This window comes from Rhinopithecus roxellana, chromosome 12 (genome assembly GCF_007565055.1).
Source record: "Rhinopithecus roxellana isolate Shanxi Qingling chromosome 12, ASM756505v1, whole genome shotgun sequence".
Taxonomy (NCBI): domain Eukaryota; kingdom Metazoa; phylum Chordata; class Mammalia; order Primates; family Cercopithecidae; genus Rhinopithecus; species Rhinopithecus roxellana.
In genome coordinates, this window is record NC_044560.1 from 108,981,760 (window position 1) to 109,005,315 (window position 23,556).

Consider the following 23,556-nt stretch of genomic DNA (forward strand, 5'->3'; position numbering starts at 1 on the left):
CCGACCCAGAGTCAGAGCCCTTCCCTCCACCCCTGCCAGGGACCTTCAGCTTCCTTCCTCACCCCGAACCCCTCTCAGCTTCACCTCCCTAAATCCAAGCACCTCCTGCTGCTCAAGGAACTCAAACCCAAGCCCCCAGCCACAAAAAACAACCTCCCTGGTTCCGCTCCCGGGCTTAAACCGTCTTGGTGTGGCCACTGGAGCTGAGCTCGCCCTGTTCCCATCCAACCCCGTCTCGGAATATTCTAGTCTCGTCCCCACCCACAGTCCTCCCTCTCGCTTTGCAGCAGCTTAGGAGCCCTGAAGGTGAGTTTCCAGCCCCCGGTCCTTCTGGCCTGGACTCGAGGCCCAGCCCCTCGCGGTGGTGGTCTGTGACTTGTGAGGGGCTGGGGTCCGACGTATTCGGGGGCGCTGGCGTCCTGGTCTGGAGAGCCCGTGTACTGCGCCCTCCTCTCGCTGCGCTGGTACTTTGTGGTCAGTGGGAGGCTCCAGGTGCGACGTCTGAGGTGCCGAAAGGCGACCCGGAGAGACATGTGAAGGTGCAGGGGACTCAAATGCAATCTCCTGTCCTGTCCCCTGCATACTCCGGCACTCCCCAAACCTTAACTTTTCTCTCGATTCATTGATCCCTACAGTCCGCGTGGGGTCTGCAGGTTCTGGGCTCTGGGCTGGGCGAAGGGCCCGCCATGGGTCTTGGGCCCATAGGCGGAGTCCGAGGTTCTCTCCCATTTGCTGAGGACCTCCTCCAAAGACCAGGTGCGAGAATCCTGCTTTGCAGCCGGAGGTAGAGGGTCCACGACCGTGGACTGGAGAGTAGGCGCTACCCATCAGCTAGAAAGACTCAGGCGTCTGTATCACCGCCCCCCACCCCTAACTCCGACCTCTTCCAGTTGGTCCCCAGCCCTTTCCTCTGCAATCCCTGGCATCCAGCTTCCCTGGGCCTTCCTCTCTCAGACCCAGGGCTCCAGGACACTCCAACTTCAGAGAGGAGTCCAAGCTCCCAATCCCCTTTACTCAGCACCTAGCTTTCTGGGTCCCCAGGCCCCGCAGGGCTTCAGCCTAGGGTCAACTCACCTACACCGTGGCTGGGGGAAAGGGCACGGGTGGGATAATGCGGTGGGCAACGCAGGTGCTGGTGAGATGCCAGTTGGGCCAGGATCCAGGCATCTCCATTGCAGAGATGGAAGACCACGGGGCAGGCCACAGCCCAGAGCCAGGGTGCCACTGGCCATGGTTCCACCCCCTCCCTGTAGCCAAGCAGGTGCTGGCTTGTTGTTGCTGTTGCCCCAGGTGACAGAACCCGCCCATCCTGAACCTAGCCAATGAAGGGCCTGCAGACATGTGGATGGATGGAGTGAGAAGGAGACCCAGAGACAGAGGGACAGGGACCCCAAGCGGGGCACAGAGAAACGCGGGGAGGGGGATGGAGATTCAAAGACAGGAGGGAAGAAGAGGAAGGAGAAGTTCAGAGTTTCAGAGACCCAGGGGGATGGGGGAGACAGAGACCCAGAAAGAGCAACCTGGGAATCCAGACAGAGAGACAGTGCCCCCTGCACTGCACAGAGCACCTCAGGACATCCATGAGAAACACCCCTCTTTCCTCCAAGGTCCAGAAGCTCCTGCTGCTTCCTCCCTCTGCCAGGCCTGCCCACCTTGGGGTAATGATTTCCAGATGTCCCTGGGGCTCCCCCACTCTCACCGCATGTGCTGGAGGCCTCAGCAATGGCATGGGTTGTCCTGCCTGCCTTTAATTTGCTGGAAAAGTTCCACCTGGGTAGGCTGGGTGGGCAAAGAGGAAGGACCCACAGAGAAGTGCACAGGGACATAGTGAAAAAGACGGGCTTCGTGTGTGAGAAGGAAATACAACAAGAAAGGGGAGAGACAGGGAGGAAGAAAGAGACTACGATGGAAAGGGAGCTGTTAGTACTAACCCAGAGGTGAGAGACACTGGAAATTAAGACAGGGAGGAAGGTGGCAAAAAGACCAACATCACAGATTGAAAACAAGGAGATGTAGAAACGGAGGCAACCGTGCTCCACCCCGCCAAGGGCCTGGTCTGTGTAGATGGGGGGAGAAGAAGCCTATGTCCCTTGCTCAAATCTCGACGTGAGAAAGAGAAAGCGAGAGAGAGAGAGAGAGAGAGAGAGAGAGAGTTGTGGTTGTGTGTTGGCCACCCATGTGGGTAATGCGTAATAGGTAAAGGGCTATTTTGTAGTCCTGTGGTCTGTCCCAGAGAGAGAGAGAGTGGAAAAAAAAAAAAGAAAGAAAGAGAAACTCTGTATGTGTGTGTGTGTGTGTGTGTGTGTGTGTGTGTGTGTGTGTGTGTGTATGTATGTGTATTAGCAACACATGTGAGGAGATGGGTAATAGGTAAAGGGCTATTGTAAACTCCTTTGGTCTGTCCCTGGCTTCCCTTGTCATTTCTTGACTATAAAGAGCTTTTGGTCAGTGGACGCAGTGGCTCGCTCCTGTAATCCCAGCACTTTGAGAGGCTGAGGCAGGTCGATAACTTGAGGTTCGGTGTTTGAGACCAGCCTGGTCAATGTGGCAAATCCCTGTCTCTACCAAAAAACATAAAAATTAGCCAGGCATGGTGGGACCCACCTGTAATCCCAGCTAAGGTAGGAGAATCACTTGAACCCGGGAGGTGAATGCTGCAGTGAGCTCAGATCGTGCCACTGCACTCCAGCCTGGGCGACAGAGCAAGATTCTATCTAAAAAAAAAAAAAAAAAAAAAAGAACTTTAGGTCAAGCCCTCTGCCTCCAGAACCCTCATTACCTCATCCCACTGGCCCATTCTTCAGACGAGGAAAACTGAGGCTGCCTTCTGCAGTCAGGCCCAGAATCCCACTTACCCCTCCTCACCCATTGAGGCTTCTGGAACCCTTCTGTTGGATTTTGCTGGCCCTACTCAAGGGCTGTCAATGCACACTGACCCCTGATCCAGCCAGGGGGCTGGCGAGTTAGTCAGAACCTCATGTCGCACTCAAGTTGGACTTTTTTTTTTGAGACGGAGTTTCCCTGTTTTTGCCCAGCCTGGAGTGCAATGGCAGAGTCTCGGCTCGCTGCAACCTCTGCCTCCCAGGTTCAAGTGATTCTCCTGCTTCACCCTTCAGAGTAGCTTAGATTACAGGCACTCACCACCATGTCCAGCTAATTTCTTTCTATAATTTTAATAGAGACGGGGTTTCACCTTGAATGCTTGACCTCAGGTAATTGGCCTGCCTCGGTCTCCCAAAGTGCTGGGATTACAGGCATGAGTCATCACACCCGGCCATCAAGCTGGATAATTTTAAGGTCTGTTTCTTTCCCAATGTAGGGTAGAGGTTGGGACAGGGAAGAGGGCTAGAAACCTGACTCCAACTCCCCGCCCAGGGCTGAACTCTTCAGCATCCTGATCACTTCTCATTCAACCTTGCTTGTAATCCCCCTGTGATGGGGGGCTCATTATCTCACAACAGAATATTCTAAGCCAAACCCTGCCCCCTCTCACCAACTAATATTTCCCATTTGAACCCCAGCTCCCGGATACTTAAAGGCCTTCTGTGGACCACGTTCTCAAGGTCCCCAGTCATCTGCTTGCATGTTCCAGTTCCCCTCCTTCCCCATCCACATAATGAAATGTGCCCTCCCTCTCTCCAGGATGAGCCAGGTGGTGTCCTCTGAGACTGGGCAGTCAGCCACTTAACACCAAAGGCCACCAATGATCAAATCCACGAGTGTTGATCCCAAGAGTTACGTATTAGGGCTGAGAAAGAGTAAACACTATAAATAGCGGTTATTCTTATCATCATCATCATAATTACTACCCTCAAGTTCCTCCGGGAGTACTCCTGTTCAACCTTCAAAACCCCATATGGTTTCACCCATCTTGCAGAGATTGAGCTCCAATTCAGAGAGTTGTGATATTGTGATCATTTGTTGAGTTCCCAAACTGGGGTCCTTAGAACAACAAGGCCATCCCTGAGGAGGGGAAGGGAAAGGCAGTGGATGAAGGAGAATGAAAGATATGACATCCACCTCAGATCATTCATCCCATTCAGATCCCCACCCCTCACTTGTACTGCCAGTGCCACCCTCAGAAGGAGGAAGAGAGAGCTTGGCCTTGAAGACTCAGGCCCTGCCCCATGGGGACACAATGACCATGTGGCCTTCCTTCTCCCCACAGAAGGCGAGACCATGGACACCTCCTGAGCTGGATGTCATCCCCTGTCCCCACCCTGTTTTCTTTTTTTTTGTTGTTGCGATGAAGTCTCACTCTGTGGACCAAGCTGGATTGCAGTGGCACCATCTCGGCTCACTGCATACTACCCCTCCCGGGTTCATGCCATTCTCCTGCCTCAGCCTCCCAAGTACCTGGGACTACAGGCACCTGCCACCACTCCCAGCTAATTTTGTATTTTTAGTAGAGGCAGGGTTTCACCATGTTAGCCAGGATGGTCTGGATCTCCTGACCTAGTGATCCGCCCACCTCAGTCTCCCAAAGTGCTGGGATTACAGGCATGAGCCTCGGCATCCAGCCATCCACCTTGTATTCTATCAGAGATCTGACAGTGTGACTTTGTAAAATGTGCTTTTGAAGCTGGACCCACCGTGTGTGTGTGTGGTTGCCCTGAGCCCACAGAGAGACACCCCCAGAGTGCAGATTGAGAAGCCTTTATTGCGGGAGGAATGGGGTGCCTGCTGGTTCCAGGAGTCGGGATGGACTTGGAGGGCTGGGGGGAAGGTCCTTTGAGGAAGAGGAGGCCTGCAGGTGGGGGTCATCACAGGTCAAAGGGTGGTCCTTGGGACCCCCACAGTCAGTGGTGCTGCGGCGGCAGAGTCCACAGCGACAGCTGAGAGCCACGGGGACGGAGACCACGGGGTCCACGCCAGGCGGGCAGCCAGGGAGCCGGATGGACTCGAAGCGCACCTCGCGGTAGGTGCATACCGCCTGGGGCACGGGCGGCAGGACCGCCTGCAGCACCCGCATCTGGAGGACGTGTGGATAGCGGAGTGAGCATGTGCCTGGGGCCAGCGCCTCAGCTGAGCTCCCAAGCTGTCCCCAAATGTCCCAGACTCAGGAGTCCAGGAAGCCCTCTGTTCCTGTTGTCCCACACCCCATTCCCCAGCCCCTGCCAGACAGACAGACCACCCTTCCTCCCCCGCTGCCTCTGTGAACCCGGCCCTGAGGTGGCAGCACCTGGACCTGGCCCGGGGCAGCTCACCATGGTGGGGCAGTAGCCGGCACAGATGGTGGTGTTGACGGTGATGCACACGGGGCAGGCCTCCTTCTCGGCAGCCAGGGTGGCATTGATGGGGCGACACAGTGGCCGCAGCGGCTCCCTGGATGCCTGTGCCCGGCCCATGCTCAGCAGCATCCACAGCAGCAGCCCCTGGGACAAGGACACTGCTTCAGCCCAGTCTGAGACTGCAGCCCCGTGCCCTGGCCCTCCCATGCCCTGGGGTACACCACCCTCAAGGACCCAGAGACCTTTCCCGGCATCTCCTAGTCAGGACCCACCGCCGGGACACCTTCCTTTCAGCGCCCACCCTGCAGCCCAGAGGACCTGAGATACCCTAACATTTTAGAAACCCACGCTCAGGGATTGCCCTACTTGAAGCTTACTGTGGGTCACGCCCCTCCCGAAAGAGGCCTCCTTCCACAGCTTACACGCGTCTGCCCCTTCTCATGCCTGTGATGGCCTGGAAGGAGGTGGAAGCTGCCCAGGGGCCCTGCAGTCTTACCTGGAGCATCTCCATCCTTGGTGCGTCCCCTGCCTCGTGTACCTGGCTTTATACCTCTGGGTTGTGGGGGTGGCAAAGCCACCAGGAGGTGGTAGGATGCTGGGGTGACCTCGACACTAACACCCCGGGGAGTGAGAGGTGCACAAGGCCAGGGAGGCGCAGGGGTGTCTCAGCGGAGCACCCCAGCCCTCTCTCCTCAGTGTCCAGCGCCAAGAGTGAGGCAGAGACCACGGTGAAGTGACCTCAGAGACTCAGTCGTCGAGTGCTAGGGTCTCGTCGGCGTTGGAGGCCAGGGAGTAGGGTGTAGGAAAACCTGCCTCTGTCTATCGTGCGGTCTTGGGAGTCAGGAGGAGGCGGTGAACCGAGAAAAGTGCGGGACTGAAGCCTCAACCTTCCTCCACTTAAGGCATTCCTGCGCCACAGTCCAACCTCCCAGGAGGGGCGCGGCTTCGGACTTAGCTCCTGCCCAATCCGGGAGGGCCTCCCCGTGACTGTGCAGCCAGGGAAGTTGCTCGACCCAGATGCCCCGCAGGGAAGGATTCAGCCAGAGACCCACCTCTCCCTTAGGGACCTCTGCCCACTCTAGCCTCAAGCCAGGATGCCCGGAGCAGTCCCCGGAAATGGGGGTGGCTCAGATGATTTAACCCATTATTTAACACGCCCGCAGGGGGCGTGTGCTGCCCGAGGGGTCAAGCCTCGACGGACATTATCTGGACTTAGTCCCTTCCCTGGATACTGCAGCTGAGTGGGCGTGTCTGAGTTAGTCCCGCCACCACACTGCGGACAGAAGTAATAAGTGGGAGCCAGCCTGGGTCTGGACCCCTCGTAGTGGGCTTACTGGGGGTCACGCCCCTCCAGAAAAAGACCTTCCACAACTCACACGCGTCTACCCCTTCTGATGCCAGTGATGGCCTGGAGGAAGGTGGAAGGTGCCCAGGAGCCCTGCAGCCTTACCTGGAGCATCCACATCCTTGGAGGTCCGGAGCTCGGCTCTGCCCCGAGGCCAGGGGGCGTGTCTGGGGTGGGGCTGGCCCGGCCGACTCTCACTAGCGCCGGCTTCCAGCTGCCGGAGCCGGAGTTCCGGGGCTGTAGGCTTTCGGCACGCTGTGGATGCCCGGCAAGGGCTTCCAGTGGGGGCCACCCCAGGGCGCCTCCAGCGGGCGGAAGCGGTCGAGCCGGCGGAGCGGGTGCAGCGAGGGGCGGTAGAATTCCTGAGCCAGAGTCAGGGTCCCGCGGTGCTGCGGTCATCCCTCTCCTTCCGCCTCCACAGCCATGACGGCCACGGCCCTCGCACCCCGACCCAGAGTCAGAGCCCTTCCCTCCATCCACGCCAGGGACCTTCAGCTTCCTTCCTCACCCCGAACCCCTCTCAGCTTCACCTCCCTAAATCCAAGCACCTCCTGCTGCTCAAGGAACTCACACCCAAGCCCCCAGCCACAAAAAACAACCTCCCTGGTTCCGCTCCCGGGCTTAAACCGTCTTGGTGTGGCCACTGGAGCTGAGCTCGCCCTGTTCCCATCCAACCCCGTCTCGGAATATTCTAGTCTCGTCCCCACCCACAGTCTGCCCTCTCGCTCCGCAGCAGCTTAGGAGCCCTGAATGTGAGTTTGCAGCCCCCAGCCCCCGGTCCTTCTGGCCTGGCCTCGAGGCCCAGCCCCTCGCGGTGGTGGTCTGTGACTTGTAAGGGGCTGGGGCCCGAGGTATTCCGGGGCGCTGGCGTCCTGGTCGGGAGAGCCCGTGTACTGCGCCCTCGTCTCGCTGCGCTGGTACTTCGTGGTCAGTGGGAGGCCCCAGCCGAGACGTCTGAGGTGCCGAAAGGCGACCCGGAGAGACATGTGAAGGTGCAGGGGACTCAAATGCAGTCCCCCGTCCTGTCCCCTTCGGACTCCGGCACTCCCCAAACCTTACTTTTTCTCTCGATTCCTCCATCCCCACAGTCCGCGTGGGGTCTGCAGGCTCTGGGCTCTGGGCTGGGCGCAGGGTCCGGCATGGGTCTTGGGCCCATAGGCCGAGCCAGATGTTGTCCCCATCTGCTGAGAACCTCGTCCAAAGCCCAGACGCGAGAATCCTGCTTTGCAGCCGGAGGTAGAGGGTCCACGACCGTGGACTGGAGAGTAGGCGCTGCCCATCAGCTAGAAAGACTCAGGCGTCCCTATCACCGCCCCCCACCCCAAACTCTGACCTCTTCCAGTGGGTCCCCAGCCCTTTCCTCTGCAATCCCTGGCATCCAGCTTCCCTGGTGCCTCCTCTCTCAGACCCAGGGCTCCAGGACACTCCAACTTCAGAGAGGAGTCCAAGCTCCCAATCCCCTTTACTCAGCACCTAGCTTTCTGGGTCCCCAGGCCCCGCAGGGCTTCAGCCTAGGGTCAACGCTCCTGCACCGTGGGCGGGGGAAAGAGCACGGGTGGGATAATGCAATGGGCAACGCAGGTGCTGGTGAGATGCCAGTTGGGGCAGGATCCGGGCATCTCAGTTGCAGAGATGGAAGACCACAGGGCAGGGGGCCACAGCCTAGAGCCAGGGTGCCACTGGCCATGGTTCCTTCGCCTCCCTGTAGCCAAGCAGGTACTGGCTTGTTGTTGCTGTTGCCCAGGTGACAGAACCCGCCCATCCTGAACCTAACCAATGAAGGGCCTGCAGACATGTGGATGAGTGGAGTGAGAAGGAGACCCAGAGACAGAGGGACAGGGAACCCAAGCGGGGCACAGAGAAACGCGGGAAGGGGGATGGAGACTCAAAGACAGGAGGGAAGAAGAGGAAGGAGAAGTTCAAAGTTTCAGAGACCCAGAGGGATGGAGAAGACAGATCCAGAAAGAGGAACAGAGACCAGGGAATCCAGACAGAGAGACAGAGCCCCCTGCACTGCACAGAGCACCTCAGGACATCCATGAGAAACACCCCTCTTTCCTCCAAGGTCCAGAAGCTCCTGCTGCTTCCTCCCTCTGCCAGGCCTGCCCACCTTGGGGTAATGATTTCCAGACGTCCCCGGGGCTCCCCCACTCTCACCGCATGTGCTGGAGGCCTCAGCAATGGCGTCGGCTCTCCTGCCGGCCTTACATTTGCTGGAAACATTCCACCTGGGTCGGCTGGGTGGGCAAAGAGGAAGGACCCACAGAGAAGTGGACAGGGACATAGTGAAAAAGACGGGCTTCGACGTGTGAGAAGGAAATACAACAAGAAAGGGGAGAGACAGGGAGGAAGAAAGAGACTACGATGGAAAGGGAGCTGTTAGTACTAACCCAGAGGTGAGAGACACTGGAAATTAAGACAGGGAGGAAGGTGGCAAAAAGACCAACATCACAGATTGAAAACAAGGAGATGTAGAAGCGGAGGCAACCGTGCTCCACCCCGCCAAGGGCCTGGTCTGTGTAGATGGGGGGAGAAGAAGCCAATGTCCTTTGCTTAAACCTGGACCTGAGAGAGAGAGAGACAGTGTGTGTGTGTGTGTGTGTGTGTGTGTGTGTGTGTGTGTGTGTGTGTGTGTGTATTAGCAACACATGTGAGGAGATGGGTAATAGGTAAAGGGCTATTGTGAACTCCTTTGGTCTGTCCCTGGCTTCCCTTGTCATTTCTTCACTCTGAAGAGCTTTTGGTCAGTGGGCACAGTGGCTCGCTCCTGTCATCCCAGCACTTTGAGAGGCTGAGGCGGGTAGATAACTTGAGGTTAGGTGTTTGAGAGCAGCTTGACCAACGTGGCAAAACTCTGTCTCTACCAAAAAACATAAAAATTAGCCACGTATGTAATCCCAGCTAAGGCAGGAGAATCACTTGAACCCGGGAGGTGAATGTTTCAGTGAACTCAGATCCTGCCACTGCACTCCAGCCTCGGCGACAGAGCAAGACTCTATCTCAAAAACAAAACACAAACAAACAAACAAACAAACAAAAAGCCTTTAGGTCAAGGCATCAACCTCCAGAACCCCGTTATCTCATCCCACCGGTCCATTCTTCAGAGGAGGAAAACTGAGGCTGCCTTCTGCAGTCAGGCCCAGAATCCCACTTACCCCTCCTCCCCCATTCAGGCTTCTGGAGCCCTTCTGTTGGATTTTGCTGACCCTACTCAAGGGGTGTCAACGCACACTGATCCCCTGATCGAGCCAGGGGGCGGGCGAGTTAGTCAGAACCTCATGTCCCCCTCAAGCTGGACTTTTTTTTTTTTTTTTTTTTTTTTTTTTGAGACGGAGGAGTTTCCCTCTTTTTGCTCAGGCTAGAGTGCAATGGCACAGTCTCGGCTCACTGCAACCTCTGCTTCCCAGGTTCAAGTGATTCTCCTGCCTCACCTTTCAGAGTAGCTTGGATTACAGGCACTCACCACCATGTTGAGCTAATTTCTTTCTATAATTTTAGTAGAGACGGGGTTTCACCTTGAACGCCTGACCTCAGGTGATTTGCCTGCCTCGGCCTCCCAAAGTGCTGGGATTACAGTCATGAGTCATCACACCTGGCCATCAAGCTGGATAATTTTAAGGTCTGTTTCTTTCCCAATGTAGGGTATAGGTTGGGACAGGAAAGAGGGCTAGAAACCTGACTCCAACTCCTTGCCCAGGGCTGAACTCTCCAGCATCCTGATCACTTCTCATTCAACCTTGCTTGTACTCCCCCTGTGATGGGGGACTCATTACCTCACAACAGAATATTCTAAGCCAAACCCTGCCCCCTCTCACCAACTAATATTTCCCATTTGAACCCCAGCTCCCAGATACTTAAAGGCCTTCTGTGGACCACGTTCTCAAGGTCCCCTGGCCATCTGCTCTCTTGTTCCAGTTTCTCTCCTTCCCCATGCACATAATGAAATGTGCCCTCCCTCTCTCCAGGATGAGCCAGGTGGTGTCCTCTGAGACAGGGCAGTCAGCCACTTAACACCAAAGGCCACCAATGATCAAATCCACGAGAGTTGATCCCAAGAGTTATGTATTAGGGCTGAGAAAGAGTAAACACTCAATAAATACTGGTTATTCTTATCATCATCATCATAATTACTACCCTCAAGTTCCTCTGGGAGAACTCCTGTTCAACCTTCAAAACCCCATATGGTTTCACCCATCTTGCAGAGATTGAGCTCCAATTCAGAGAGTTGTGATATTGTGATCATTTGTTGAGTTCCCAAACTGGGGTCCTTAGAACAACAAGGCCATCCCTGAGGAGGGGAAGGGAAAGGCCGTGGATGAAGGAGAATGAAAGAGATGACATCCACCTCAGACCATTCATCCCATTCAGATCCCCACCCCTCACTTGTACTGCCAGTGCCACCCTCAGAAGGAGGAAGAGAGAGCTTGGCCTTGAAGACTCAGGCCCTGCCCCATGGGGACACAATGACCATGTGGCCTTCCTTCTCCCCACAGAAGGCGAGACCATGGACACCTCCTGAGCTGGATGTCATCCCCTGTCCCCACCCTGTTTTCTTTTTTTTGTTGTTTTCGATGGAATCTCACTCTGTGGACCAAGCTGGATTGCAGTGGCACCATCTCGGCTCACTGCATACTACCCCTCCCGGGTTCATGCCATTCTCCTGCCTCAGCCTCCCAAATACCTGGGACTACAGGCACCCGCCACCACTTCCAGCTAATTTTGTATTTTTAGTAGAGGCAGGGTTTCACCATGTTAGCCAGGATGGTCTGGATCTCCTGACCTAATGATCCGCTCACCTCAGTGTCCCAAAGTGCTGGGATTACAGGCATGAGCCTCGGCATCCAGCCATTCACCTTGTATTCTATCAGAGATCTGACAGTGTGACTTTGTAAAAAATGGTTTGAAGCTGGACCCACCCTGCGTGTGTGTGGTTGCCCTGAGCCCACAGAAAGACACCCCCAGAGTGCAGATTGAGAAGCCTTTATTGCGGGAGGAACGGGGTGCCTGCTGGTTCCAGGAGTCGGGATGGACTTGGAGGGCTGGGGGGAAGGTCCTTTGAGGAAGAGGAGGCCTGCAGGTGGGGGTCATCACAGGTCAAAGGGTGGTCCTTGGGACCCCCACAGTCAGTGGTGCTGCGGCGGCAGAGTCCACAGCGACAGCTGAGAGCCACGGGGACGGAGACCACAGGGTCCACACCAGGCGGGCAGCCAGGGAGCCGGATGGACTCGAAGCGCACCTCGCGGTAGGTGCATACCGACTGGGGCACGGGCGGCAGGACCGCCTGCAGCACCCGCATCTGGAGGATGTGTGGACAGGGGAGTGAGCATGTGCCTGGGGCCAGCGCCTCAGCTGAGCTCCCAAGCTGTCCCCAAAGGTCCCAGACTCAGGAGTCCAGGAAGCCCTCTGTCCCTGCCGTCTCACACCCCATTCCCCAGCCCCTCACCAGACAGGCAGACCACCCTTCCTCCCCCGATGCCTCTGTGAACCCGGCCCTGAGGTGGCAGCACCTGCCCCTGGCCCCGGGGCAGCTCACCATGGTGGGGCAGTAGCCGGCACAGATGGTGGTGTTGACGGTGATGCACACGGGGCAGGCCTCCTTCTCGGCAGCCAGGGTGGCATTGATGGGGCGGCACAGTGGCCGCAGCGGCTCCTTGGATGCCCGTGCCCTGCCCATGCTCAGCAGCATCCACAGCAGCAGCCCCTGGGACAAGGACACTGCTTCAGCCCAGTCTGAGACCGCAGCCCCGTGCCCTGGCCCTCCCATTCCCCGGGGTACACCACGTGCAACAAGCCAGAGACCCTTCCCCGCATCTCCTAGTCAGGACCCACCGCCAGGACACCTTCCTTTCAGCACCCAACCCACAGCCCAGAGGAGCTGAGATACCCCAACATTTTAGATCCCCACCCTCAGGGATTGCCGCACCTGAAGCTTACTGGGGGTCACGCCCCTCCAGAAAGAGGCCTCCTTCCACAGCTCACATGCGTCTGCCCCTTCTCATGCCAGTGATGGCCTGGAAGGAAGTGGTAGGTGCCCAGGGGCCCTGCAGTCTTACCTGGAGCATCTCCATCCTTGGTGCGTCGCCCTGCCTCGTGTACCTGGCTTTATACCTCTGGGTTGTGGGGGCGGCAAGGCCACCAGGAGGTGGTAGGATGCTGGGGTGACCTGGACACTAACACCCCGGGGGGTGAGAGGTGCACAAGACCACGGAGACGCAGGGGTGGCTCAGGGGAGCGCCCCAGCCCTCTCCCCTCAGTGGTCCAGCGGCAAGAGTGAGGCAGAGACCACGGTGACGTGACCTCAGAAACTTAGTCGTCGAGTGCTAGGGTCTAGTCGGCGTTGGAGGCCAGGGAGTAGGGTGTAGGAAAACCTGCCTCTGCGTATCGTGCGGTCTTGGGAGCCAGGAGGAGGCGGTGACCCGAGAAAAGTGATGGACAGAAGCCTCAACCTTCCTCCACTTAAGGCATTCCTGCGCCACAGTCCAACCTCCCAGGAGGGGCGCGGCTTCGGACTTAGCTCCTGCCCAATCCGCGAGGGCCTCCCCGTGACTGTGCGGCCAGGGAAGTCGCTTGACCCAGATGCCCCCCAAGGAGGGATTCAGCCAGAGACCCACCTCTCCCTTAGGGACCTCCGCCCACTCTACCCTGAAGCCAGGATGCCCGGAGCGGTCCCCGGAAATGCGTGTGGTTCAGGTGATTTAACTCATTAATTAATATGCCCGCAGGGGGCGTGTCCTGCCCGCGGGGCCACAATCTTCAAGGACAATATCTGGACTTAGTCCCTTCTCCGGGATGCCGCAGCTGAGTGGGCGTGTCTGGGGTAGTTGGACCCCCGACATTGCCGATAGACGTAATGAGTTCCCGACAACTAAGTCCCGACACCGCGTAGTGGGCGGAGGCCCCGAGCTCCGCTCGCCGCGAGGCCAGAGGGCGTGTGTCGGGTGGGGCTGGCCCTGCCGGCTCCCACTAGCGCCGACTTCAAGCAGCCAGAGCGGGAGTTCGGAGGGCTGTAGGCTTTCGGCACGCTGTGGATGCCCGGCAAGGGCTTCCAGTGGGGGCCACCCCAGGGCGCCTCCAGCGGGCGGAAGCGGTCGAGCCGGCGGAGCGGGTGCAGCGAGGGGCTGTAGGATTCATGAGCCAGAGTCAGAACCCTGCGGTGCGGCGCTCGGTGCGGCCGGGAGGAGCACGGACAGGGCGGCCGCTGCGGGTCGTGACCCCAGAGTTTGGGCGTCTCTTCGAAGCTCCAGTAGGTCAGGGAGTCTTTGCGGGGGTATCGGGACAGCTCCGTCCCGTGGGAGCAGGGCAGGATAGTGAGGATACAGCTGAATCCTTGGGGAGGAGGTTCAGACCTCGGGATTTAAGGAGTCTGCACACCCAAACTCCTGCATTTCCAGGCGAGGGCCCCTTAGGAAGGACGGACCGGGCGCGCGTAGCCTGTGTTCCTGGGTCTTCGAGGTACTTAAGGTCCTGGAAACTACGCTTTCGCATCCTTCGGAAGGAAACGCGGGCTTTCGCTTCCTTGGGAAGGAGTATCTGAGGGCTCAAGTACCGAAGGAGGCCCAGTCCTCAGATCCAGAATCCCCTCCAGCGCCTGTGCAGGCTTCCTGTCCCTACCTGAGAGTTGACACTAAGGACTCCTGGGTACTAAAAGAGGGAGGGTTTGGGCCCTGAATTTTGGTTCTTGCTGCTACAGGATTCGAGGCTGAGACCACCGGGTCAGAGAATGGGAGCCAGCCCAGAGGCTCGGCGTGCAACGGCCAAGGCGAGGGCTGTGCAGGAGGCGGTGCCGAGCGAGAGCCCGGCTTACTTGGGATAGAACAGAAACTCCAGCGCCGAGGTGGTCAGATAGAGCTGTCGGCGGCCAGGACGCCCCGGTCGGATACTGTGAAAGGTCGGCCAGACAGCTCGGGGTTCTTCGTCCAGGCGATTAGAGCCCGAGCAAGATTGGGGAAGGAGGCATACCCAAGACATAGATTTCATACCCCCTTCCAAGCCTTGGGTCCCCGGTTCAGAATCCCTCTCCTTCGGCCTCGACAGCCATAACGGCCACGGCCCTAGAACCCCGCCCCAGAGTCAGAGCCCTTCCTGCCACCCAGGCCAGGGAACTGCAGCTTCCTTCCTCACCCCAACCCTTCTCAGCCTCACTTCCCTAAGTTCAAGCACGTCCTGCTGGTCAGGGAACTCAAACCCAGGCCCCCAGCCACACAAACCCCCCTCCCCGGTTTCTCTCTCGGTCTTAAACCGTCTTGGTGTGGCCACTGGAGCTGAGCTGCATCTTGAGCAACAATTCCACGTTACCTCTCCCAGCTCCCACCTGACGCCGTCTCAGAATATTCTAAACTCGTCCCCACCCACAGCCCATCGTCTAGCCCCGCAGCAGCTTCGGAGCCCTGAAGGCGAGTGTCCAGCCCCTGGTCCTTCTGGCCTGGCCTCGAGGCCCAGCCCCTCCCCAGGCTCCTCTAACCTCCGGATCCCGCCCCCGACCCTTTAGCCGCGCCCCAAAGCTGCGGTTCCTTCTGGCCCCGCCCCAGGATCCCGGAACTCCGCCTCGTCTCGCCAGCGCCGGCTTCCACCTCGCCACCTGGGAAGGCTCCCCGCGGTGGTGGTCTGCAAGTTGTGGGGGCTGGACCCGACGTATTCCGAGACGCGCGCGTCCGGGTCGGGAGAGCCAGTGTACTGCGCCCTCGTCTCGCTGCGCTGGTCAGTCGTGGTCAGTGGTAGGCGCCAGCCACGGCGTCTGAGCTGCGGAAAGGCGACCCGGAGACCTCTGTGAAGGCGCAGGGGACTCAAATGCAGTCCCCCGCCCTGTCCCCCGCGGACTCCGGCACTCCCCAAACCTTACTTTTTCTCCTAAATCCTTGATTCCCACAGTCCGCGTGGGGTCTGCAGGCTCTGGGGCTCTGGGCTGGGCGCAGGGCCCGCTATGGGCTATGGGTCTTGGGCACGTAGGCCGAGCCAGAGGTTGTCTCCCATCTGCTGAGGACCTCGTCCAAAGCCCAGATGGGAGAATCCTGCTTTACAGCCGAGGGTAGAGGGTCTGCGACCGTGGACTGGAGAGTAGGCGCTGCACATCAGCTAGAAAGACTCAGGACTCCGTATCACTCCCCACCCCAAACTCTGACCTCTTCCAGTCGCCCCGCAGCCCTTTCCTCTACAGTCCCTGGCATTTGGCTTCCCTGGTGCCTCCTCTCTCAGACCCAGGACTGCAGGACCCTCCTCCTTCAGAGAGGAGTCCAAACTTCCAATCCCCTTTTCTCAGCCCCCAGCTTTCTGGGTACCCAGGCCCCGCAGGGCTTCAGCCTAGGGTCTGCTCACCTACACGGTGGGCGGGGTGAAGGGCAGTGGTGGGATAATGCGGTGGGCAAGGCAGCTGCTGGTGAGATGCCAGCTGGGCCAGGATCCAGGTGCCTCGGTTGCAGCGATGGAAGACCACAGGGGGCCACAGCGCAGAGCCAGGGTGCCACTGGCCATGGTTCCTCCCCATCCCCGTAGCCAAGCAGGAGCTGGCTTGTTGCTGTTGCCCCGGGTGTCAGTACCCACCACTCTGAATCCAGCCAATGAAGGGCCTGCAGGTACGTGGATGGATGGAGTGAGAAAGAGATCCAGAGACAGAGGGACAGGGACCCCAAGAGGGGCACAGAGAAACACGGGGAGGGGGATGGAGAGGCAGGCAGTAGTGGACGGAGAAGTTCAGGATTTCAGAGACACAGAGGGTGGTGGAGACAGAGACACAGAAAGAGGGACAGAGACCTGGGGGTGTCAGAGATCCAGACAGAGAGACCCCTGCACTACACCCAGCACCTCAGGACATCCATGAGAAACACCCCTCTTTGCTCCAGCGTCCAGAACCTCCCAGCTGCTTCCTCCCTCTGCCATGCCTGCCCACCTCGGGGTAGACTTACTGGGGCTCCCCAACTCTTCCCGCACATGCTCAAAGAGTCAGCCCTGGCGCGCTGGCATCGTCGGCTGTCCTGTCTGCCTTTGATTTGGTTGAAAACGTCCAACTGGGTAGGCTGGGTGGGGGAAGAGGAAGGACCCACAGAGAAGTGCACAGGGACATAGTGAAAAACATGGGCTTTGATGAGTGAGAAAGAAATTCAACAAGAAAGGGGAGAGATAGGGAGGAAGAAGGAGACCACGATGGAAAGGGAGCTATTAGTCCTGCCCAGAGGTGAGAGACACTGGAAGTTAGAGACAGAGATGAAGGTGGCAAAAAAGACCAAAATCACAGATGGAAAACAAGGAGATGTAGAAACTGAGGCAGCCACGCCCCACCCCGCCCAATGGCCTGGTCTGTATAGATGGGGGGAGGGCATGCCTAAGTCCTTTGCTCAAAGCTGGACCTGAGAGAGAGTGGACAACGCATGTGGGGTGACGGGTAACACATGACAGGCTATAGTGAAGGACTGTGGTCTGTCCCTGGCTTCCCTTGGCACTTCTTCACTATAAAGAGCTTTAGGTCACCAGGCGCAGCACTTTGAGAGGCTGAGGCAGGCAGATCACGAGGTCAGGAGATCGAGACCATCCCGGCTAACACAGTGAAACCCTGTCTCTACTAAAAATACAAAACATTAGCCGGGCAGGCGTGGTGGTCGTGGGCGCCCAGAGTCCCAGCTACTCAGGAGGCTGAGACAGGAAAATGGCATGAACCCGGGAGGCGGAGCTTGCAGCCCAGATGGCGCCACAGCACTCCAGCCTGGGTGACAAAGGAAAAAGAAGGAAAAAAAAGAAAAGGAGCAAAACTCCATCTCAGAAAAAAAAAAAAAAAAAAAAAAAAAAGTTGTCCAGCTTGAGTGGGGGCATGAGGTTCTAACTTGCTGGCCCGCTGGCTAGGATCAGGGGGACACTGTGCACTGAGGGCCCTTGAACAGGGCTAGCAAAATCCAACAGAAGGGCCCCAGAAGCCTGAATGGGGGAGGAAGGGTAAGTAGGATCCGGAGCCTGGCTGCGGAAGGCAGGCTCAGTTTTCCTTGTCTGAAGAATGGGCTAGTGGGATGAGATAATGGGGGTTGAGGAGGCAGAGGCCTTGACCAAAAACTTTTTTTTTTTTTTTTTTTTTGAGATGGAGTCTAGCTCTGCTGCCCAGGCTGGGGTGCAGTGGCACGATCTGAGCTCCCTGCAACTTTCACCTCCTGGGTTGAAGTGATTCTCCTGCCTTAGCTGGGATTACAGGTGTGTGCCACCACGCATGGCTACTTTTTGTATTTTTTGGTAGAGACAGGGTTTCGCCATGTTGGCCAGGCTGGTCTCAGACTCCTAACCTCAAGTGATCCACATGCCTCGGCCTCCCAAAGTGCTGGAATTACAGGCGTGAGCCACCAAGCCCGGCCCGGAGTTTCGCTCCTTTTGCCCAGGCTGGAGAGCAGTGGCACAGTTTTGGCTCACTGCAACCTCTGCATCTTGGGTTCAAGCGATTATTCTACCTCACCATCCAGAGTAGCTTGGATTACAGGCACCTGCCACCACGCCCAGCTAATTTCTTTTTGTAATTGTAGTAGAGACAGGGGTCTCACCATGTTGGCCAGGCTGGTCTCAAACTCCTGACCTCAGGTGATTTGCCCGCCTCAGCCTCCCAAAGTGCTGGGATTACGGGCGTGAGTCATCACACCCGGCCATCAAGCTGGATAATTTTAAGGTCTGTTTCTTTCCCAATGTAGGGTAGAGGTTGAGACAGGGAAGAGGGCTAGAAACCTGACTCCAGCTCCCCGCCCAGGGCTGAACTCTCCAGCATCCTGATCACTTCTCATTCAACCTTGTTTGTACTCCCCCTGTGATGGGGGGCTCATTACCTCACAACAGAATATTCTAAGCCAACCGCTACCCACTCTCACCAAGGAAGATTTCCCATTTGAACCCCAGCTCCCAGATACTTAAAGGCCTTCTGTGGACCACATTCTCAAGGTCCCCTGGCCATCTGCTTGCCTATTCCAGTTTCTCTCCTCCCCCACCCACATTGTGAAATGTCCCCTCCCACTCTCCAGGATGAGCAAGGTGGTGTCCTCTGAGACTGAGTAGCCAGCAACTTAACACCAAGGGCCACCAATGATCAAATCCATGGGAGTTGATCTGAGAAGTTACATATGAGGGCTAAGAAACAGTAAACACTCAGTAAATAGTGGCTATTATTATTACCATCATCATTATTAACCTCAAGTTGCTCCAGGAGAACTCCTATTCAACCTCCAAAAACCCATGTGATTTCACCCATCCTGCAGAGATTGAGCTCGAAATCAGAGAACTGTGATTTTGTGATTATTTGATGAGTTCCCAAACTGGAGTCCTTAGAGTAGCTGGGCCACCCCTGAGGTCTCTCAGCATCCAGGTCTGTTCTTTTTCTGCCTGATCAGTTCCTGGGCATGGGTCTCAGGCCCGACCAGTCCGGCTGAGGAGTGTGCAGACGCAGGCGGTGTCAATTCGAATCCATCGCCAGCCCACACGGCCCTGGGCATCAGCGGTCAATGCCCGTACATAGGACTGCTTGGCCTTGCACTCAGACATCCAGTGCCTTCGGTCCACACCCCGGCAGCCCCCTCCACCTGCCCCCGGGCCACCTTCCTCAGTGTTATCAGCCTTGCAGCGGGTTTCAAAGAAGTACTGTCGGAGGGGACTGCCACCAGCTGCAGGTACCTCGCCCAACACCTCCACCTCGCGCCCACGCAAGTCCACAGCGGTCCGGCGGTCTGTCACCCAGCCGCTGACTGCATCGCACACGGCCAGTTCACCCCGACGACTCGCTGGTGCAGTTTCGCTCACCCCACGCCGGCTGCGGTTGGCCGGGGTGCCTGCTGACTCCCAAAAGGCCCCAGCCTCCAGCAGGAAGAGCAGAGGGGGCCCAGCCGGGGCACCCCTAGACAGGACCACTCGGGGGGACAGAAGGTCCCACTCAGGGGCCAGAAAAGGAGGCAATGTTGAGGGTGGGGGTTGGGACTCAATTGGCACACTGGGGAGGAGGAAAAGGAGGAGGATGGGGAGGGAGCATGAGGGGAGGAGGAGCATCTCTCGGAGCACCTGGAGACAGAGAGAAGGAGGCTGGGATTAGAGAAGGGGGTGAAAACTTCAGTGGGGACAGGGGAGGCTTGCCTGCCAGGATTGTGGGGAAGTCCTTGTTCTAGAAGTTTGGGGGACCCTATATCTAGGACTTTCGTAATGCCCAACTTGTAGATTAATAATAAATATTCAACTACTACAGGCCAGCACCGTGGCTCACACCTCTAATCCCAGCACTTTGGGAGGTTGAGGTGGGTGGATCACTTGAGGTCAGGAGTTCGAGAGCAGCCTGGCCAACATGGTGAAAACCTGTCTCTACTAAAAATACCAAAAGTAGCCGGGCATGGTGCTGCGTGCCTGTAATCCCAGCTACACGGGAGGCTGAGGCAGGAGAATCACTTGAACCTGAGAGGCAGAGGTTGCAGTTAGCTGAGAGCGCACCACTGCCCTGCTACCTGGGCGACAGAGTGAGACTCTGTCCCAAAAATAAAAATAAGGCTGGGCAAGGTGGCTCACGCCTGTAATCCCAGCACTTTGGGAGGCCGAGGCGGGCAGATCATGAGGTCAGGAGATCGAGACCATCCTAGCTAACACGTTGAAACCCCGTCTCTACTAAAAATACGAAAAAAAAAAAATTAGCCAGGAGTGGTGGCGGGTGCCTGGAGTCCCAGATACTTGGGAAGCTGAGGCAGGAGAATGGCGTGAACCCGGGAAGTGGAGCTTGCAGTGAGCCGAGATGGTTCCACTGCACTCCAGCCTGGGCGAAAGAGCGAGACTCCGTCTCAAAAAGAAAAAAAAAAAAAAAAAAAGAAAAAAACCACAATAATAATAATAATAATAATGGTCAGGCGTGATTGCTCAGGCCTTAATCCCAGCACTTTGGGAGGCTGAGGCAGGTGGATCTTGAGGTCAGAAGATCGAGACCATCCTGGCTAACACGATGAAACCCCGTCTCTACTAAAAGTACAAAGAATTAGCTGGGTGCGGTACCAGGCCCCTGTAATACCAGCTACTTGGGAAGCTGAGGCAGGAGAATGGCGTGAACCTAGGAGGCAAAGCTTGCAGTGAGCCGTGATTGCACCACTGCACTCCAGCCTGGGCGACAGAGCGAGACTCCGTCTCAAAAAAATAAAATAAAATAATAATAATAATAAAATAAGTTCAACTACTATTACTTAATAGCAACAAATGTTGAAATACAGGCTCAGAGAAGTTAATGATTTGTGCCTGGTCACACAGCCAGAAAATGGCAGAGACAGGACTTAAACTCTGGGCAACTGCACTCTGCCATCCTTCCTGTACAACTCTGAGGAACCGAATCTTGAATCTTGAATCTTGGAGGATTCAAGTCTTGAATCTTGGAGGATGTTCAAAACATTTTTTTTTTTTTTGAGACAGGGTCTCACTCTGTTGGCCAGGCTGGAGTGCAGTGGCTCAATCACGGCTTACAGCAATGTCTGCCTCTTGGGTTCAAGGGATTCTCCTCCTGCCTCAGCCTTTTGAGTAGGTGGGATTAAAAGTGCCTGCCAGTTTTTCAGCTAATTTTTGTACTTTTAGTAGAGATGGGGTTTCGCCATGTTGGTCAGAGTGGTCTTGAACTCCCAACCTCAAGTGATACTCCTACTCTGGCCTCCCCAAGTGCTGGGATTACAGGCATGAGCCATGGCACCTGGTCCCAAACAAAGTTTTTTTTTTTGAGACGGAGTCTCGCTCTGTCACCCAGGCTGGAGTGCAGTGGTGCGATCTCGGCTCACTGCAAGCTCTGCCTCCCGGGTTTATGCCATTCTCCTGCCTCAGCCTCCCGAGTAGCTGGGACTACAGACGCCCGCCACCACGCCCGGCTAATTTTTTGTGTATTTATTTTAGTAGAGACGGGGTTTCACCATGTTAGCCAGGATGGTCTCGATCTTCGGACCTCATGATCCTCCCGTCTCGGCCTCCCAAAGTGCTGGGATTACAGGCTTGAGCCACCGCGCCCGGCCACAAATTGTTTTAAGACCAGGTCTCGCTATGTTTCCCCGCTGCACTTGAACTCCTGGGCTCAAGCAATCCTCCTGCTGTGGCTCCTGAGTAGCTGGGACTACAGACTCAAGCCACCACACCTGGCCACATTCCACAATTTGGAGAAAGGCTACAATCTGGAATCCTAGGGAGACCCCATTTCATCTCAAAACTGCCACTAAGGAGGTAAAACCCTGCCCCTCTGAGACAGGCTTCAGTTTTCCCGTGTGTGAAATTGACCTGGCGCTGGGAGAGGCTGGTGGAGGCGTGGATGTCGCAGTTTCTCTACAACATTCTGGAAGCCTGTGGTTCTGGGAAAGGGTAGCGTGGAGAAGACTGGGAAACAGTCAGTGGTTACCAGACCTGTCAACACCTCCTCCACCTCGGAGCTCTGGGGCTGGGAGTCCCCAGGCTTCCGGGGGCCCCTGTGGAGGACACAGGTGGCCCCCTCCTTCCTGACATCTCAGGAGAGGGAGGGGGCAACCACCTAGGGGAAGAAAAGAATAGACAGGTTATAGAGGCAGGTGGGGGAAGGGGCCAAATCCCTGAACACCCCCTCCCCAGAGTTCCTCTTGAAGTTCAGGGTACCCAGGAGTCAAGGCCCCGCCCCCTTTTCAGAGGCCCCTTTTCTACTCAGGTGATGGCTCCTAGCTGGGATGGGAAGCAGATGGAGGGAGGGGAGGGGAGAAGAGGGGAAGGGAGAGGCAGTGGATGAAGCAGGCTGGAAGAGATGACATCCCCCTCAGCCCATTCATCTCCCAGATGGGGCGGAACTGACCTGGACACCTGGGTCCCTGAGGGCCCACACTCAAGAAGCCCTGGTTCCCCAAGCTGTTTCCTGGAATGTTCCCTCCTCCCAGGACAGGCCAGGGCCCGCCCAAGACTTCTGCACATACCTGGAGTGACTGCCTGCCCTGGTTCCTCCGTACAGGAAAGGGGACGGGTGGAGAGTGAAAGGAGCCCAGGCTGACCCAACCAGGACTGCCTTCTCCCTTAGACCCCAGGGCCTCCACCTTCAGACCCAGGAGTTCAGATTCCCAGCGCCCTCCTCCCTCAGACCCAGGAGGAATCCAGGCCTCCAGCACCCTTCTCCCTCAGACCTAGGAGTCCAGGCCCCCCAGCGCCCTTCTCCTTCAGATCCACGAGTCCATGCCCCCAGCGCCCTTCTCCCTCAGACCCAGGAACCCAGGCTCCCAGCGCCCTCCTCTCTCAGACCCAGGAGTTCTGGAATTCAGGCTCCTCCTTCTCGGGTACTAAGAAATGCAGACTCCGGGTTCCTCATCCTCCAGATTTGGGTGGGGGGTCTGGACTCCTGAGACCCCTCAGGGGAAACCGGCTGCGTATCTGGGACACTTCCCTCCTGCCTCAGTTTCCTCAGCCAAGCCCCGCCCCCGTCGGCCCCGCCCCCGTCCCTCCCCACCCGAGGGCAGGGCGACCAGGACGCCGGAATCCCGGGGGAGGAGGCGCGGAGCTCTTACCTGGGGCGCCCTCTTTGGCTCCCCCAGCTGCCCTCGGCCCAGCAGCAGCTCCTCCTCCTGCTCGCTGGCTGCAGGGACGCTCGCTGGCCCGCCGGCTGCTCGCTGCTCGCGCTCGGCAGGGCCCGGGTCGGGGGCGGGGGCGGGGCGGCGCCGGACGGCAGAGGAGGGGCCGGGGGATCCTGCCTTGCACAGGCGTGCCGGGACCTTGGAAGCCAGGCCTGGCTCGTTCAACCCGGCCGCCTTGGTCACAGGAGTCCCAGTCTCCAGCCGCCTCCTCCTTTAGACCTAGTAGTCCAGGCCCCCAGCCCTTTCTCCCTCAGACCCAGGAGTCCAGGCCCCTAGCCCCTCCTCCCTCAGACCCTGGAGTCCAGGCATCCAGCCCCTCCTCCCTCAGACCCAGGACTTGCGACCCCAGCCACTTCTCCCCCGAGCCCCAGGCGCCTGAGTACTAAGCCCACAGTTCCCCCCACCACCTCCCAACCCCGCCCCGTCTCAGACTCAGGAGTCCAGCCCCCAG

General features: G+C 57.4%; 3 protein-coding genes and 1 pseudogene across 6 annotated transcripts; all 4 read right to left on the reverse strand.

The window, feature by feature from the left end:
- Positions 1 to 4,640: 4,640 nt before the first annotated feature.
- On the reverse strand, positions 4,641 to 6,066 carry LOC104665237 (choriogonadotropin subunit beta). The gene is made up of 3 exons (XM_030942943.1): positions 5,728 to 6,066; positions 5,208 to 5,375; positions 4,641 to 4,972 (listed from the first exon to the last, which is right to left on the reverse strand). Exons 1-3 carry the CDS (start codon positions 5,740 to 5,742, stop codon positions 4,658 to 4,660), a joined length of 498 nt encoding a protein of 165 aa, XP_030798803.1. The 5' UTR covers positions 5,743 to 6,066; the 3' UTR covers positions 4,641 to 4,657.
- A 5,474-nt stretch (positions 6,067 to 11,540) lies between these two features.
- Positions 11,541 to 13,004, reverse strand: LOC104666576 (choriogonadotropin subunit beta-like). Its single transcript, XM_030912586.1, has 3 exons — positions 12,630 to 13,004; positions 12,110 to 12,277; positions 11,541 to 11,872 (listed from the first exon to the last, which is right to left on the reverse strand). The coding sequence occupies exons 1-3, from the start codon at positions 12,642 to 12,644 to the stop codon at positions 11,558 to 11,560; spliced, it is 498 nt and encodes a 165-aa protein (XP_030768446.1). The 5' UTR covers positions 12,645 to 13,004; the 3' UTR covers positions 11,541 to 11,557.
- A 279-nt stretch (positions 13,005 to 13,283) lies between these two features.
- On the reverse strand, positions 13,284 to 15,546 carry LOC104667174 (annotated as a pseudogene).
- A 3,149-nt stretch (positions 15,547 to 18,695) lies between these two features.
- On the reverse strand, positions 18,696 to 23,161 carry NTF4 (neurotrophin 4). 4 transcript variants are annotated; one of them, XM_010369435.2, is made up of 3 exons: positions 23,040 to 23,161; positions 21,925 to 22,048; positions 18,696 to 19,581 (listed from the first exon to the last, which is right to left on the reverse strand). In XM_010369435.2, exon 3 carries the CDS (start codon positions 19,567 to 19,569, stop codon positions 18,937 to 18,939), a length of 633 nt encoding a protein of 210 aa, XP_010367737.1. In that variant the 5' UTR covers positions 19,570 to 19,581; positions 21,925 to 22,048; positions 23,040 to 23,161; the 3' UTR covers positions 18,696 to 18,936. The 4 variants fall into 4 exon arrangements, with proteins under 4 accessions (XP_010367737.1, XP_030768901.1, XP_030768903.1 ...); XM_030913041.1 differs by having other exon boundaries at positions 18,898 to 19,581; positions 21,802 to 22,048; XM_030913043.1 differs by lacking the exon at positions 23,040 to 23,161 and adding an exon at positions 22,777 to 22,913 and having other exon boundaries at positions 18,898 to 19,581; positions 21,802 to 22,048.
- Between the last annotated feature and the right edge of the window lie 395 nt (positions 23,162 to 23,556).

What these genes read in the sequence shown, in the direction of transcription:
- LOC104665237 (XM_030942943.1), bottom strand. An exon ending in CCGGCTACTGCCCCACCATG is followed by an intron (nt 4,973 to 5,207) that starts GTGAGCTGCCCC and finishes CACGTCCTCCAG; the next exon opens with ATGCGGGTGCTGCAGGCGGT.
- LOC104666576 (XM_030912586.1), bottom strand. An exon ending in CCGGCTACTGCCCCACCATG is followed by an intron (nt 11,873 to 12,109) that starts GTGAGCTGCCCC and finishes CACATCCTCCAG; the next exon opens with ATGCGGGTGCTGCAGGCGGT.
- NTF4 (XM_010369435.2), bottom strand. Translation starts at nt 19,569, where the DNA reads ATGCTCCTCCTCCCCTCATGCTCCCTCCCCATCCTCCTCCTTTTCCTC.